At 41.4% G+C, this 15,252-nt stretch overlaps 1 protein-coding gene across 1 annotated transcript in view; it reads left to right on the forward strand.

Annotated features, from left to right (window-relative positions):
• The window catches only part of CFAP44 (cilia and flagella associated protein 44), a 48,129-nt gene extending 33,264 nt beyond the window's left edge, over positions 1-14,865 (forward strand). The window contains 11 exon segments of the mRNA XM_009998266.1: positions 3,642-4,142; positions 5,540-5,743; positions 6,161-6,347; positions 7,320-7,430; positions 8,779-8,909; positions 10,063-10,179; positions 10,960-11,161; positions 11,838-11,998; positions 13,387-13,453; positions 13,456-13,520; positions 14,851-14,865. Of these exon segments, the coding sequence (XP_009996568.1) occupies positions 3,642-4,142; positions 5,540-5,743; positions 6,161-6,347; positions 7,320-7,430; positions 8,779-8,909; positions 10,063-10,179; positions 10,960-11,161; positions 11,838-11,998; positions 13,387-13,453; positions 13,456-13,520; positions 14,851-14,865 (1,761 nt within the window).
• The last annotated feature ends 387 nt before the right edge of the window (positions 14,866-15,252 follow it).

The raw sequence follows: 15,252 nt of genomic DNA on the forward strand, positions 1-15,252 counted from the left end.
GGACATTCTATCTTTTGAAGACAGATGGAGAATTAAAAAATTCTTATCATCTAGTAACAGTATGCTTTCCCTAAAACACTGAGCTGAATACCCCCTGCCATGAAATACCTCTACAAAATTGGGAGGTGAACAAGGACAAGTGTTTCTAGTGTGGCCTCTTTGTATTTGCACTTTGGCAGTCGTTGCTCCTGAGTACTAAGCATTGGAATCTTCCTAAGAAACCAGGTCTTTTTTGTGATAGGACTCCTACAGCTATCAGACATCTTTTAACCACAAAGACACAAATACCTCAAATGTACAGTATCTCTGTTGCTTTCCTCATGACTTCTTTCCCAAATCCTTCTTCCCATGGGAACTGTTTTTCATTTTATTTGACTGGAGTGCAAACGAGCAACAAATTTCTTTTGCTAGAAGAACAATGAAGAAATATATCTATTGAACTTAGAACTGCCTGGTTGCTTTTTGGTAGGAAGGCTTATTTCTTGCCCTGCTTACTAGTAGAAGAGTCTCTTCACTGCATGGTTTATCTTTGGCAGAGTGTAAATCATAATCTCAGTGGCCCTGATTCTTCTCCAGTCTTATCCTTGTGAAGTAGTTGCCTAATCTCAGGCACCCTCTAGGCTGTGCTGCTTTGATAGCTGGATCTAAGCAACACAGAAGTAATGCTACAGTCTTAGGGGATTTGTTGGATCACTTTAATCTTACACTTGGGCTCCAGTACTTCCTTGTAGTGATGATATTACCAGATAATCGGTGATTAACCTAACTCAGTAGGACAAGCCAATACAAGCAAAGGGAATAGTTGTTCTTGTAAATTCCAGGTTTATACAGATGAAGAATTACTTCAGGTGGATGGTGTATAGGGTTGTTTTCTTCTATAAAGATCAGAGAAGTTTCTGCCAAATATATTAATGTTAGATCACATTTTATTATTATTTCATGTAAAGAAAGTAAATAATACAGAGTCTCCTTGTCAAAGAATAACAGAAGGTGGAAGACACTTCTGATGGTAATCTAGTCCAAACCTTCTGCTCATGTAGAGCTATCTAGAGCAGGTTGCCCAGAACCATGTCGAGGTGGCTTTTTAGTATCTCCAAGGTTGGAGACCCCACAACCTCACTGGACAACTGTCATCCTCACAATAAAAAAGCATTTCCTGATGTTCCAGAGGGAATCTTCTGTGTTTCAGCTTGTGCCCATCTTTTGCTAGTCCCTGGGCACCACTGAAAAGAGACTGGCTTCATCCTCTTTCTACCCTCCTTTCAGGTATTTCTATACATGGATAAGACCCACTTGAACCTTCTCTTCTCCAGGCTGAAGAGTCCCAGGTCTCTCAGCCTTTCCTTATATGCAAGATGCTCCAGTCCCGAATCATCTTAGTGGCTGTTCACTGGACTGTCTCCAGTAGCACCATAGAATCACAGAATCATAGAATCCTAGGGGTTGGAAGGGACCTCGAAAGATCATCTAGTCCAACCCCCCCTGCCAGAGCAGGGTCACCTAGAGTACATCACATAGGAACACAGCCAGGTGGGTTTTGAATGTCTTCAGTGAAGGAGATTGCACAACCTCCCTGGGCAGCCTGTTCCAGTGCTCTGTCACTCTCACAGTAAAAAAAAATTTTCGGATATTCACCTTGAACCTCCTATGCTCCAATTTGCACCCATTACCCCTTGTCCTATCACTGGTCATCACCGAGAAAAGCCTAACTCCGTCCCCCTGACACTCACCCCTTACATATTTGTAAACATTGATGAGGTCACCCCTCAGTCTCCTTTTCTCCAAGCTAAAGGACCCAGCTCCCTCAGCCTTTCCTCATAAGGGAGATGTTCCACTCCCTTAATCATCTTTGTGGCTCTGTGGACTCTTTCAAGCAGTTCCCTGTCCTTTTTGAACTGAGGGGCCCAGAACTGGACACAATACTCCAGATGTGGCCTCACCAAGACAGAATAGAGGGGGAGGAGAACCTCTCTTGACCTACTAACCACAGCCTTTCTAATGCACCCCAGGATGCTATTGGCCTTCTTGGCCACAAGGGCACATTGCTGGCTCATGGTCATCCTCCTGTCTACGAGGACCCCCAGGTCTCTTTCACCTACACTACTCTCCAGCAGTTCAGCCCCCAACCTGTACTGGGACTCTCTTCTGCTGGGGAGCCCAGGACAGGACACAGCACACCAGATGTGGCCTCACCAGAGCTGAGGAGGGATCACCTTTCTCGATCTGTGCCAACAGTCCTGAGTACAGTCCAGAATAACGTTAGTCCTTTTTGGCCCAAGAGTACTTTGCTGACTGATGGTCCACTTGATGTCCACCAAGATCCCCAGATTCTTTTCTGCAATACTGCTTTGCAGCTGGTCAGCCCCCAGAATGTACTGATGCATGGGGTTGTTTCTCCCCAAATGCAGGACTTTGCACATCCTAGGGTTGCTGTCAGCCCATCACTCCAGCCTTGCCCCTCTGGATGACAGCACAACCCTCTGGTGTATCAGCCATTCCTCCCAGTTTTGCATCACCAGTAGACATGCTGAGGGTACACTTTGCTCAGACAATTAATGATGTTGAACAGAATTATTATTACTGAACTCTGAATCTAGACTTAATATTGAGGTCTGCCTACAGGCCAAGCAAGATTCAAACAAGTTGTTACAAAAATGTTTTGCTGCACTTGGCTGTTTAACTTCCACCTCTGACATCTGATGTGTCAGTTTTCAGATTAGTGGATCTTCATCTTGAGTTGGATAAAAAATACTCAGCTGATGCCAAAGTATTCTGCATTGACTTTGGGACTCTGGATTGCTGGAAACCCTGGAGATAATTTGTTTTGGGCATCTAATGGCTTATATGAAATCCCAGAACTTTCTTGGTTTAATATTACTATTATACTTTAAGATAGAGAACTTTGTTCCACTTCTAACCACCTGCAGTAGCTGTGACTTCAGCTTCACCATCACATACAAAAAGAAAAGAATCTCATCTGTCTTGCAGAAGCTACATTTATGGAGGATTGCTTCAGTATCTTTGATATTATGTGAGATAAGGTCTTTGTTTCAATTACTATGTCAAAAAAGTCTAGATTTCTGTATACCTGTATACTTGTTAATGTGTACAATAAAGGCCCTCTCAGGTATGTTCCTTTTTTGGGGGGAATGAAAACTTGCTTTAAAAAATACCAAAAGAAATCTGTTTTTCTTTTTGTTAGTGTGTTATTTGTCTTGTTTGTCTGAAAAGAGGGCCATGTATCAAAGCTGAGACACCTTTTGTATTTAATGAAAGATGGCCCAAATGATTAATCCTTTAAACCGCACAGCATATTTTCACAGCCTCTATCTGCTTTCTGCACTGCTTCAACATCTCATGCCAAGAAAGTCACAATCAAGTCAGGAACCGGGAGCATGGGGAAGCCTCATTTCCCTTCTTACACCTTTGCTATTTTCTGTGAAGGAGAGGAAGAGAGGTAGTTTGAAAGATTTTAAAATCATAGGCTGAAGATACCTGATGTGTGGAGATGGTACAGAAAACTAGCATGAAAGGAGGAAAGTCAGTATGATAAGTCTCTTAACCGTTACTTGTGTTGGGGGAGACTAAGCACTATGTAAGTGTTCCTGAGGAATCCTACAAAAATTCTTTTTCCATTGCAGATCCACAAGAGGAAAGTGAGTATCAACAAAGAGATCATGGCTTTGCGGGATCTCAAGATTTCTGTTATTGATGAAATCAAGGGTTTAGTGCAAGAATTGAAATCCATTCAAGCAGCCTTGGATTTATCAGAACGTCTCCCTCTCCCACCGATCCCTCTGTTACACCCAGGTGAGGTTCCTGAAAAAAAATTTGAGTATGACAGAGACATTCTCCTGAAGTTCCAAGAGGAGCAGGAGGCCAAGGCAAAGCTCCAGAAAGAGCTGCAAGAGTCTTCCTCATCTAGTGCATCCAGGCATGGGTTTCTTCAAGCTCCTTCTGTTAAAGACACTGATCCCATGGCACAGGCTGCAGATGCATGCCCGATAACAACAGCATCATCTGTCACAGACCAGCAAAAAGTTTTTGAGGTTGAGAAGGCAGAGCCAACAGAAATAGAACTGGAAATTTTAAAGAAGGAGAAGATTAAAAATCTGTACTTGCAGGACACCTTGATTAAAAAGGTAGGAAATCAAAAGTTCTTTTGTCAGATTGGACAATAAAACCAAAACCCCTTCTGGCTCAGGAATGCAGCCACTTTTGCCTTTCTGAAGTTCAGGGAAGTGGTATCTGGTGCAAATTTACAGTACAAATCAGTATAATTCCCTAATGGTGATGTGTGCGCTCACTACTATAACTTGGAAAACAGATCTTGCTTTTCTTGATTGTTCTATGAAACTATGAGCATAGTGGCTAAAAAAGGCAAGTAAAATGTTAGAAATTACTTGAACAGTGGTGAAGAAGAAAAAAGGAACATCACTATAACTTTGTAGATTCATGTTGCTCTCAGCTCTTAAATAACTGCAGTCCCAATCCTTTTGTCTCACAAATGATTTCGTAGAATTAGAAAGGTACAAAAAAAGAGTAACCAAAAGGCTTAGTCATGGGAAAGCTTCTTTAGAAGGCAGGTCTAAATGGATAAAGCATCTTTGGCCTGGAAAAGGGGCAACTGAAATGGTTGCAGCAAAGGTGATAAAATCATGAACAGCATAAAAAAGGAGAGTGTATATCATCTCTTAAAAGAGGAAGAGATTTCAAATTATATGGTAATGAAGAAAGCTTGAAATAAGCAAATGGAAGTAGTTTTTCTATCCAGCAATAACTAAGCTTTGGAACTAAGCGTTAGGATGTGAGGGAAACTACAATTTTAATGAAGTCTGGAAGAAAAGTCTATTTAAAGCTGTTGAGCCCAAACATGCTGCTTTAAGCTCAGGATGTCCCTAAGCCAGAGTTTAGGAGGACATGGGGAGGAGCAGAGAGGTGTACCACTGTTCCCTTGGTTGCTGTTTCTTACTGTCTATAACTTCTGCTAATGGCCATTAACACTTGGTGTGCCTCAACAGAGACACTCCCGTGTTCATGTGTGTAAAGGTTTTGAGAGAATATCCAAATGCTGTGACCATCATATATATATGTTAATGTTGGCTAGTTGCTAGTTAATGTTGGCTAATGTTGCTAGTACTGATTTAACTGTAAATGTCTAAGGGAAGAACTGGCAGGCATTCTGAAAGAAGTTTGTCAAGGCAGAAGACATTGATTGCTACATCTCAGATGGTAACATGAACTACTTCAGACTACTATAAAATATTTTCTGAAGTGTAAGATGCTTCTGGGGAACAGTGGGATGCAGTAAAATATTCCTGTAAAGCCCTGGTGAGTCTTTTACTACTGCGCTGAGAACAAACACATTTGGCATTAACTCTGTATTTCTAAATGCTTCAGTTATCCATAGTAAACACCATGGGCAAGTTGTTGATTTGGCAGAGAGAATTTCCCCCTTCTGCTCCTTTCTCCAGCTTTACATTTTTAGCTTTACTCCTAATATTTTCCCTGTTCTTCACCTGACTCTGATATGCTCCAGATCAATGCACTGATGATCAACTTTGATGCTGAACTTCGTGTTCTGCGACACAAGAAACTGAAGCTGGATGTGTTGATGAAAACCGCTGACCTGCGCTACATCACGTGCTATGAAGAGCTTCTTATCCTGAAGAAACTTGAGAAACATGAGAAACTTCTCCAGGAGCGTGTTAGCAACCTCATCAGGGAGCAGGAAGCTATGGAAGTAAGTATGCCACACGTCTCTGGATTTAGCATTACCATTAATGTTTGAAACAAAAGCAAGCTATAAAGTAAATGGTGGCATCTCTTTGCTTCTTATCACTGATCTAGTGCTAAATTTTGGAAAATAAGAAACTCCTGATGAAAACAGGCAACTCCTAGGATGGTTGCTTTTAGATTCCAATAGTTAGTATTCTCATAGTCTGAACAGCTGTACTTTAGTAGGTAGTTAATGATGTGGAATCAGTGACAAATCATATACTTACATTTAAGAACATATTTCTAGGTTTTGCTTGATTGGAGCACAGGTTTTAAAGAGAGAAAGCCAAGTTTTGTATTTCCACATCTTCACAGATATAGCCTATATACACACATGTGAGTTGTACATTTTAACTGAAGTAAGCTTTTTTTTTTTGTTTAGTTAAAACTGAAAAGCTACCTTGCACAGATGGAGGATAGAAAGAGTGAGATTGTAAAGCTCCAGGAATGTGAGAAAGCTCTTTATGCCACTTTCCAAGCATTCCTTGAAGAAAACAATGAGTTTGCTGATTTTCTGACCAAGGTTCTGGAGAAGAAAATGGAAAACAAAGATGTTGAAAGAGAAGCAGGTTATTTTTGTTTTATGGATTTGTTACAAATACTTCCATGTGGTCAAGTAAATGTCTTTTGGTCTAGCTGGAGCCCTGGATACATGCAGCACTGGGCTCAGTGCAAATAACATAGGTCAGGCTTACCTGGATTTATGTACCAACTCGTGTTCTGTGGCAGCCATTTTGAATTATAACAGTGGTATAAATCATTTTCTAACATGACTACATTTGGTCTGGTGACAGCTCCTGCAATTTACTTCCTGTAAGTCAATACCAAGGATAGATAATTGGTATGAAGAAGGGGTAGAGCTTTAAATAAGTACTTCCTATGCTGCACCAATGTGAGCTATGGATAAATTATTAGCCTGCCACATTCATGACATTCTTCTTTAATCCACTGACTAATGAGAGATCATAGAGCTAATCTGCAATCACCTATTAGTCACAGGACTAAACATATTAGAAAAGGATTTCATTTATCTTAGTGACTCACTTTTAACCTGCTAAGGCTACACAGTCTTAGCAAGCTAAAGTACTGGTGCTTTCTCTCTTTGGCTTCTGATTTCAAGTGGGGCATGAACAATAAAAAGCACAGACAACAGTGATGCTTTTGTGACAGTTTCGTGCCTCTGTATTTTTCTTGGTTGATTACACTTGGTAGTAAAATGGTAAACCCATAAGGTTTAAATTCCTAGCACATACAAAGGGAGGAAACATTACTGAAGGAAGTTCTGAAAATGTGCCTGTATCTGTGCCTTTGGCACTACTAGATGATATCTCCCCTTTTTCTCCCCTCCCCCCTTTTTGTGTGTGTGTGTGTGTGAGAAATTATCTGATCAATACAACAGGCACAAGGTGCCTGAATCCACATGTTACCAGGATGATCCTTCATGGATTATCATGATTGTGTTCACCAGCACATTGGCATACTGCACAGCTAGTGGGTCTGGGGATGTTCTGCAAGCCAGCAGTACTGTCCTTTTTTAGCAGATGAAGAAGATGAGAACGAAGAGGAGAAGAATGAAGAGTCCAGCCTGGGGATTGATGAAGAAAATTCTGAATCAGAAGATGAAGACTTTGATGACTCTGTTTGCCCAGAAAGTACGTAAGCCATCATTTCCTTGGGTTGACTACTTTGTTTACTTGAAATACTGTGTGTTGAAAAAGAAAACACAGCATTTATCATTATTCACTACGGCCCAAAGGTGCGTACCTCTCCTGAGCACAGCATTTCTCCCCAGGAAATCTCAACAAAGATAATTAAACCACTGGTAGTATAAAGGTACCCTAATTAAAAAGTTTGGGAAAGGAAAACTTAGCTCTGCACTAAGAATTAATAATTTTGTGTAAAAACTAATTCGCCATTTCACGCTGGTTCCATGCTGTTAAATTAAGCTCTTTGTTACCACCTCGTGGATTTATGCAGCAATTGCCTGTTGCTAGGCTGTTCTCTTAGAGGTATCTGAAAAGTTAGGAGCTTTACTTTGCAAAATCCTCTTCATTCATTCGTTCAACAAAGGCAAGCAACTCCTTCCCCACCCCCCCTTTTCTTTTGTATGAGTTTAACTAGTTTAGGGTATTGGTTTTTAAAAAAATATTTGAGTGATATGTCAATGACCACATAACAACACTGCTTTATTTTCAGTTAGAACTAACCAACGAATTACTTTATCATATTTTTATATAGAATTTTAACATCTTTTTCACAAATTGAATTTTTTATTCCCTTCTCATCCATTTCCTATTTCAATGAAATTTTGGGAAGGAATGAAATTTTTACTTTTGATTAAAAAATCCAAATTACTACTTTAGTAGGGAAATTACATGTTGTAGTTTCTTCTTAACATTTGTCTCTTTGTGTGTGATTTGCTTTGCCTTTATTGGACTCCTTTTTTATGATGCCTGCTGATTTGGGCATAGTTATCCATTTGATTAGTATGACTGACATTAGATACTGTCAGATTTTCCTTAACCATGAAACAAATGGAGCAGGTTCAATGAACCACAGCTTTGTTTACAGATAGAGCTGTAAGTAATCCCTACAGCAACCTCAATGTTTGTAGTGAAGGGTGCTATGGAGAAACAACTATATGTTCACATAATTGAAGATTATATGGTAACGTAGTAATTTCTGGGACTGCATTACTTAGATAAGCTAACTTCTGAGCACTTGGCTTTAATATTGGCTTTCATGCATTTAGTCTTACTTCTGGAAACAAACTGTCTTGACTGAATGTAAGGAGTGAAAAATCCATCCAAGATACTCACCCCTTCATGGAGGGATGGGGCCCATGTGGTTTATGTTTGAGGAAGCTCTAGGGAATTAAGAGCATGGTCTTACTATGGGGAATGCTGGGCAATGTGCGCAGTAGGAGCAGCTACCAGCTCAAGCCTGTGACTGTAGTAGTCATAATGGAACTATGCTGTTCTCTGACTCTTTTTGTCTCAGACTGCGATGAGGCTCTCTACCAAAACACCATCCAGCTCCGGCAGAAGCGGTTAGACATTGAGAAAGCTTTAACAGAGCAGAAGGAAGCTGCTGCTAGCCTCAGAAAGAAGTACAATGCCTTGGTCGAAAAGGTATTGTAGTGTTTTCTTCTCAGCCAGCATTGGCTGGCTCCGTGACTGTTAAAATGTGCTGGTAATTTTGGCTAAAATTTAAAACCAAAATCCTAACCCTTTGAGAGGCCTCAGTTTGGGTAGCATCAAGGCAGGAGGCAGCTCAACATGGGTCACCTGTCCTCCTGGAAAGGTAAGTCAAGTTGGTCTGACTTTAGTTGCTATGGAGCTGGATCCAGATTTTAGATCCAGTTCCTTCCCAATTGTCTGACCATCATGCAGCAACAGAAAATGGATTCTCTGGTTCAGATGCAACATTTGGTGTAGCCTGGTCTGTCCTCTGTGCATATGTATGGGGATGGAGAGACTAAAGAATCCTTATCTTAAGACAAGTGCAGGTTAAAATAAATACACAAAAATGCTATTTTTCCATTTATTTATCTTGCTTTTACTTATTTTCTTTTGCTCTTTGTCATAGTAATCACTGAATAAACTCTCTTGGTGCAAATTTTCCTTTTAGCTTTTTTTGAGCTCCTGCATTCATCAAGGCATTTGATTTATATTAATTCAAAAATATGTTAACTTGAAGGGTTATCCAGGATAGAGAGAGAGTTCTGCCAGAATATCATTATGCACGGCTTGCACATTATTGTGTCTCAAAAATGTTCCATCAAATATACTTAACTTACAATATTTTTTGTTTAGTTTTTAAAGGCCTTCTCAAGTGCCAGCTACCACATACTCACCCTGAGGTCTGACATTTGAGTCTGAATTGTTTCTTGCTCATGCAGAATCAATAAGCATTTCCAGGCATAACACAATGAAAATTATCTTGCAGGCTCTGTAGATCTACAAGTGTTTCAGATACTGAACAAAGCAGCTGTCTCTTGATTCATACAGGGCTTCTCTACTAAGGAGATGTTTAGGAGTGTGCATGTGTACAGGGGTATTCAGGGTAGAATATTGCTTAAATATGTAGGTAAGTCTTGTGTTTGCCTATGAAACTCATCTGTTTACATAATATGTAAAAAAAACCAAACCACCACCAACAAAAAAACACACAAAAAAAGAGCATTTATTTCCCTTTGGAACAGAAACTTTAACACAGAACATTGCTGTCTTATGCTTCTGAGTACTACAGGATTTTTGTTTGTCCACAATTTGTCTTCTGCAGGCAAAAGAAGTGGAAACCAGTCTGGGCACTGCAGAGACTGAACTGGAGACCTTTCAGTGGGAAAAGCAGCAGAGAATGAATGACCTACATGTAGTTGTGCCTTTGAAACTCCATCAGGTAATCCAAGATGTGTATCTGCAGATGCAGAATGGCCTGTGTACAATGGTGCTGCTGTTCTTTGGGACCTTTAGTTCCTGATTGACCATACTCTCCTGGGAGTGAACTGCTATAAATTGAATTTTATGCTGCTATTTCCTCTATATTTTTTTTCCTTCTAACAGAAAAGTTGCAAGCACAGGCAAATCAGTACATTGCTGAAATGTGCATAGCTCCCAAACTATTGAAACTAATAGGAGTTTTGGCTGATTCAAGATTGCTGGATTGGATGCAATGCATTTAGCTACACAGCTGTTAGCACAGGGATGATAAGTAGCAAAGGAAGAGGAGAACTCAAGACAATACAATAATTTGTTTGGTCTTTTCCTCAGACTGAGAAGATAGGCCTCTGCCTGTTTTGGATTATGTGTCTCTGAGGCAAGCTCAGTTCTCTCCATTTGTTCTATCTCCCTTCATTAACAGGTTGGCAATAAAGAGAAGAGTTTTAAGACTTGACTATGCAGTCCTGCAGCTTGCAGATCATCATTCAGAAGTAGAGTTGACAGGGAGTCCCTTATTCCCGCTTTCTTCCGGGGTATAAAAGGGTAGACAGCTTTACATGCAGGCATCACAGCACTAAATAGTCTTCAAGCTTTGCTGACTGGTAGTGATTTCCTGGCCCAAAACACCAGATTTGTGCCCACACTTGCTATTACCTCACTGTTTAGTTCTCTAATGCTCACACATTTGTTATCCAGAGAGATCACCAGGTGATAAAATCAGCCTGGCTGTTTATTGCAGGTGGAGTACTTGGTTGATGGGGAGATGCCCAGTAACTTCTCCCAGGCTTTGGTATTTACCAACCAGTCCCTGGAGTATCTGCAGAAGAGAATTGTGGACCTACATAATGAAAAGAATTTGCAAAGAGACATCTATAAGAAGGCCCAGGAGCAGCATAAGCAGCTTATCCAGGACAAAAAGGAGATGGAGAGGGAGATTCGACGTGAGTAACAGAGACTCTGAACAACACAACATACTAATACATGTTCTGTTTCCCTCACTGGGTGTGGGTAGCTCTTCAGATATCTGTCTTTACACTCACACAGATGTCACAGCTGGTTACTGCAGAAAATAAAACAGAGACCAGGTGGACTGTTTTGATGAAATACTGGTAGTTCTTTAGCACTGCAGAGTCATTAGGCTTTGTGTGAAATAATCTGGGAACTTAGTATAAGGAGACTTGACTGAGATGAGACACTGGAAGTCAGGACACAATTGCTATTTCTGGCTGTAAACCAGAATGTTACCAAAAAATACTTTCCCCAAAGCTACATAACTTTTTCAGCAATTTCATTCTCTGTGTAACATAAGAAGAGTGAAACAAGGACCAACCCCAAGATGTGTCTAGCACCACCAAACCTGTGGAGGCCCTGTACAGCCTTTGGTGTGGGAGTGGCTCACTAGGGCTGGCCTAGAGTGTGGCTTAGTGATCACACAGACATGATCATGGGCAAGGACAAACAGCAATACTCACTTGTGAGCTGTGGGGACCTGTGAGAATTACTTATTACAGAGCAAATACCAAATAGAGCTCAAACAGAAAGCTGGGGGTAAGGCAGAAATCATTCTTAACCAATAAAAAGACAGTGCTGCCATTTGTGCCATGCCCCTTGTGTTAGGACTGGAAGAGCAATGCAATTATCTGATGATGAAGAAGTTTGGCCGGCTGGTTGATTTTGAAGCAGTTCAAGCACGCTCTGCTAATATACATGTGGCAGAGTTGGAAGTGCAAATAATGGAGAAAGAGTATGAACACTCCCTGGAGCTCAAAGAGTGGGAGGTAAGGAGCTGGAAGAGGTGGAGGGCGTCTGTGTTGTGATGATCCGTTAAGGCTTCATTTGTCTGAGGCTGAATAGCTGCACCAGAATCTTCTGTCAATATGGTGTTTGGGTTTTTTTTCACTTGTCATTAATCAATCATATCCAACTCCCATTTCCCATCATCATTCCTACCTCTGCTCCTGTTGCTACAGCACATCCTATTTTCTCACAAGAGTCAGTTAACAACCCATTTGTTTTACTTTTCTCAAATGCATTCTTCTGCTTCAGTCCCTATATGAAGTTCTTCCACACAACTTTCCTTTAGCTTTTGGCTGGCATTCAGCACCAACTGCCACCTCCCACCACCTTTAGTGAACTGAGTACAGGGCAGCCCTGTCTCATGCCTAGGATGCCAGTCTGTGCAGTCTGGAAAGTGCATGTCTCTGTCTGGGGAGAGCTAAGGCTCAGCTGCTGTGGTGCAAGTAGAGAACACTCTGATGCTGCCCTTGGAAGATGCTGTCCTTGGCTCTCCTTTTAAACGTATGAAGAGAGAAAAAATAGAGAACAGGAGAAATGTCTCTTTGAGCAAGTATGGTGCCTCTTATTTTAAATTGACTTAAGATTTTATTTCTTTTACTTCTCTGAGCAGTAAAACATCAGTGCCTTTACACATATACCTAATAGGTTTTTGGATTTCTACTAATTCCTGTGCATGTCAACTGGCAACACGTTCTGGGCTTACCCTTGCTGGTATTAGCCAGTACCTGGGGTATTAGCTGCTCCTTAGGGAAGTGAGTCTGGTGTCCTTCAGCTCAGCACACATCTATGTCTGGCTCAAGACTTTTCTAACTGATGTCAGCAAGGACATAAGTAGGTTTGAACTGTCCTGACCACTCCTTGCATGTCTGTGGGGCATGACACGTGGCCAGGAAAGTAGTGTGTTCAAGCAGATTTGCAGTTCCTTGCTGTCTTGGTTGTCCTGTGTTTGTAGCTAACAAACAATTAAAACAAAGAATCCCTGTCCTCCCTCCAGGTTTGGATAGGAGAGCCAGATCTCAGTGGAAAATCATAGCCCCAGCCTTCTGTTCCTCTTCTATCCTGGCTTGAGGCAGGTGTAGGAACCAGCTTAATGCAGCACAGATGCAGAAGTACTATGTACCTAATGGTTTTGTCTTTCCCGCACTTCCACCTAACTGCTTTACCTAGATATTTCGGCATTAGCAATATTACAAAATAAATAATAAGAATAAAAAGATAGACTGCACTAAACGTCCTGTGGGATCAGGTGGTGTATGCAGGATCAGTCTGCTTACTTCTCTTCTGTGATGCTTACATTGTACCTAGCACCTCTTCCCCACTTCATGCTTTTTGTTTTCTCATCCTAGCACAACCTTTTATGTCTTTCTAGGCAAGAATCTCAGACCTGCAGCAGCAGCTGAGGAAACTGACAAAGGAAAACACCAGCATGGTGCAGCAAAAACCCGCTTCTGCCTTGAAAAGCAGCAACTTGAAACTAAGCTGGATTCACTAAAGAATTATCTGGTGAGCCCTTTAGCCACTGTACTGCATGCAGGGTTGGACCTGTCAGGCAAAGGTGAGGGATTATCTGGCCTTCCTCAGCAGCTCCCTGATCTCAGCTCCTGCTCTGCAGTCAGCAGTTGGGGCTGACACTGCCTTGTGGCACAGGCTGAAAGGCTGCTCCTGGTCTTATAGAAAGGGAGATGAATGAGCTGATCCTGAAGTGGGCCATACCTTAGCTTCTCAGCAGGTTTCTTAATTAGCTGTTTTCTAATACTGAAACAAACTCATTTCTGATTAGAAAATGTCTTGCAGCAAGTCAAAATTATTCCTTTGTTACATGGAAACAGTCCCATGAATTAAAGTATTTGCTCTGTGTTAGGGAATAAGGTAGCCATCTGTGATAGTCTGGATCAGTGGTTCCTCATTATGACTTCCCAGGAGTTCTGACTGAGGAGTGGAGAAGCCATGAATTTGTCCTGCCTCTTGGAAAGCTTCACTTTCCCACTTGAAATAAATTTCCACCATTCACTCTCCCATGTTTTATAGGAGTTACTCTTTCCTCTCCTTACAGGGACTAGAATTGCAGGGCATCCGAAGTGCTGACATCAAAGAGAAGGCCAGGCTGACCTCGCGGCTCAATGATGCAGCTTGTGACACAGCCTTCCTAAGAGAAGAAATCAGTCTTCTAAGCAGAAAAGATACGTCCTTAAGAGAAGAACTCATGCTCCTTAGCAGAAAAGGTGGGTGCCTCTTTCTACAACCTTCATTACCACAGGACTCCAAGACACCAACTGAATCACTCCCAGCTTTTACACCAGAAACGGTAACTAGCAGCCCAGTTTCCCCTTAAAAATAGATATGATTAACTGTGGCAGGAATAATACCTGGAAGTGTGAAATTAATTGCTTTGGCCATGCAGGAGTTTAGTTGTGAAGGGTTGTACTTTTTCCCTTATCAAAATATGACTGTAGTGATGGATACAGAATAAAAAAGTGCAAATACTGTGAATGCTGTTCTTAAGTCCATTGCAGTGTGTGTACATATGTGTACGTCTGGTCTTCAAGTGAGTGGCTTATGAAGGCTGGATATGAGTGTTTCACATGGGCAAATCCAAACCATTACTCAAAAACGGTAGATGTCATCTGCCTTAAGGGTATGTTCTGATATTTTTAAACATCCTAGCAGCCGTGGCAGTTCTCTGCTAACTGAACTAGTTAAGAGTCATTGTAAAAAGAGAAGGGAAGTGCTATTTGTTTGGAGAAAGCCAAGGGGCCTTTCTTCTCAGAGCCTACATTGTTCCATTGGGTATGGAACCAATCAAAAACCTTTCTCACTTGCCTCTACCCTGTAGAAGCGGGAGAACTGAAATGTAGGACTCAGTATTTACCTGGCATGAGGAAGGTATAGCAGATGCAAAGTCAGCCTGTAATTTCACTGGCTTGTACCTGCCTGATTAGAGTCAGAGGCCACCAGTCTCTGTCTGTGTTCAGGTTTTATACTTTTTTTTCCTCTGGCATTTGGTAGGGTGGCAGCACATGATCATTTGCAGTGCTCACCCTGGCTTACTGTGAAAAACGTCCTTCAACCCCAAAGCAGAGGGGTTGTGTTGCACTGTGCTTCTCAGTTTCTGAGAGTCCACTGGGAGGCTTGGCGGTGTGTGATAGTTTTTAATTAAATAGTTTGAACAACCTGCAGCTGCTCTTGCTCCTCTTCCCCACTCCCTGCATTTTGCCACGGGCCGTTGCTCCTCTGT

This window comes from Chaetura pelagica, unplaced genomic scaffold, assembly GCF_000747805.2.
Source record: "Chaetura pelagica isolate M959 unplaced genomic scaffold, ChaPel_1.0 scaffold65, whole genome shotgun sequence".
Taxonomy (NCBI): Eukaryota; Metazoa; Chordata; class Aves; order Apodiformes; family Apodidae; genus Chaetura; species Chaetura pelagica.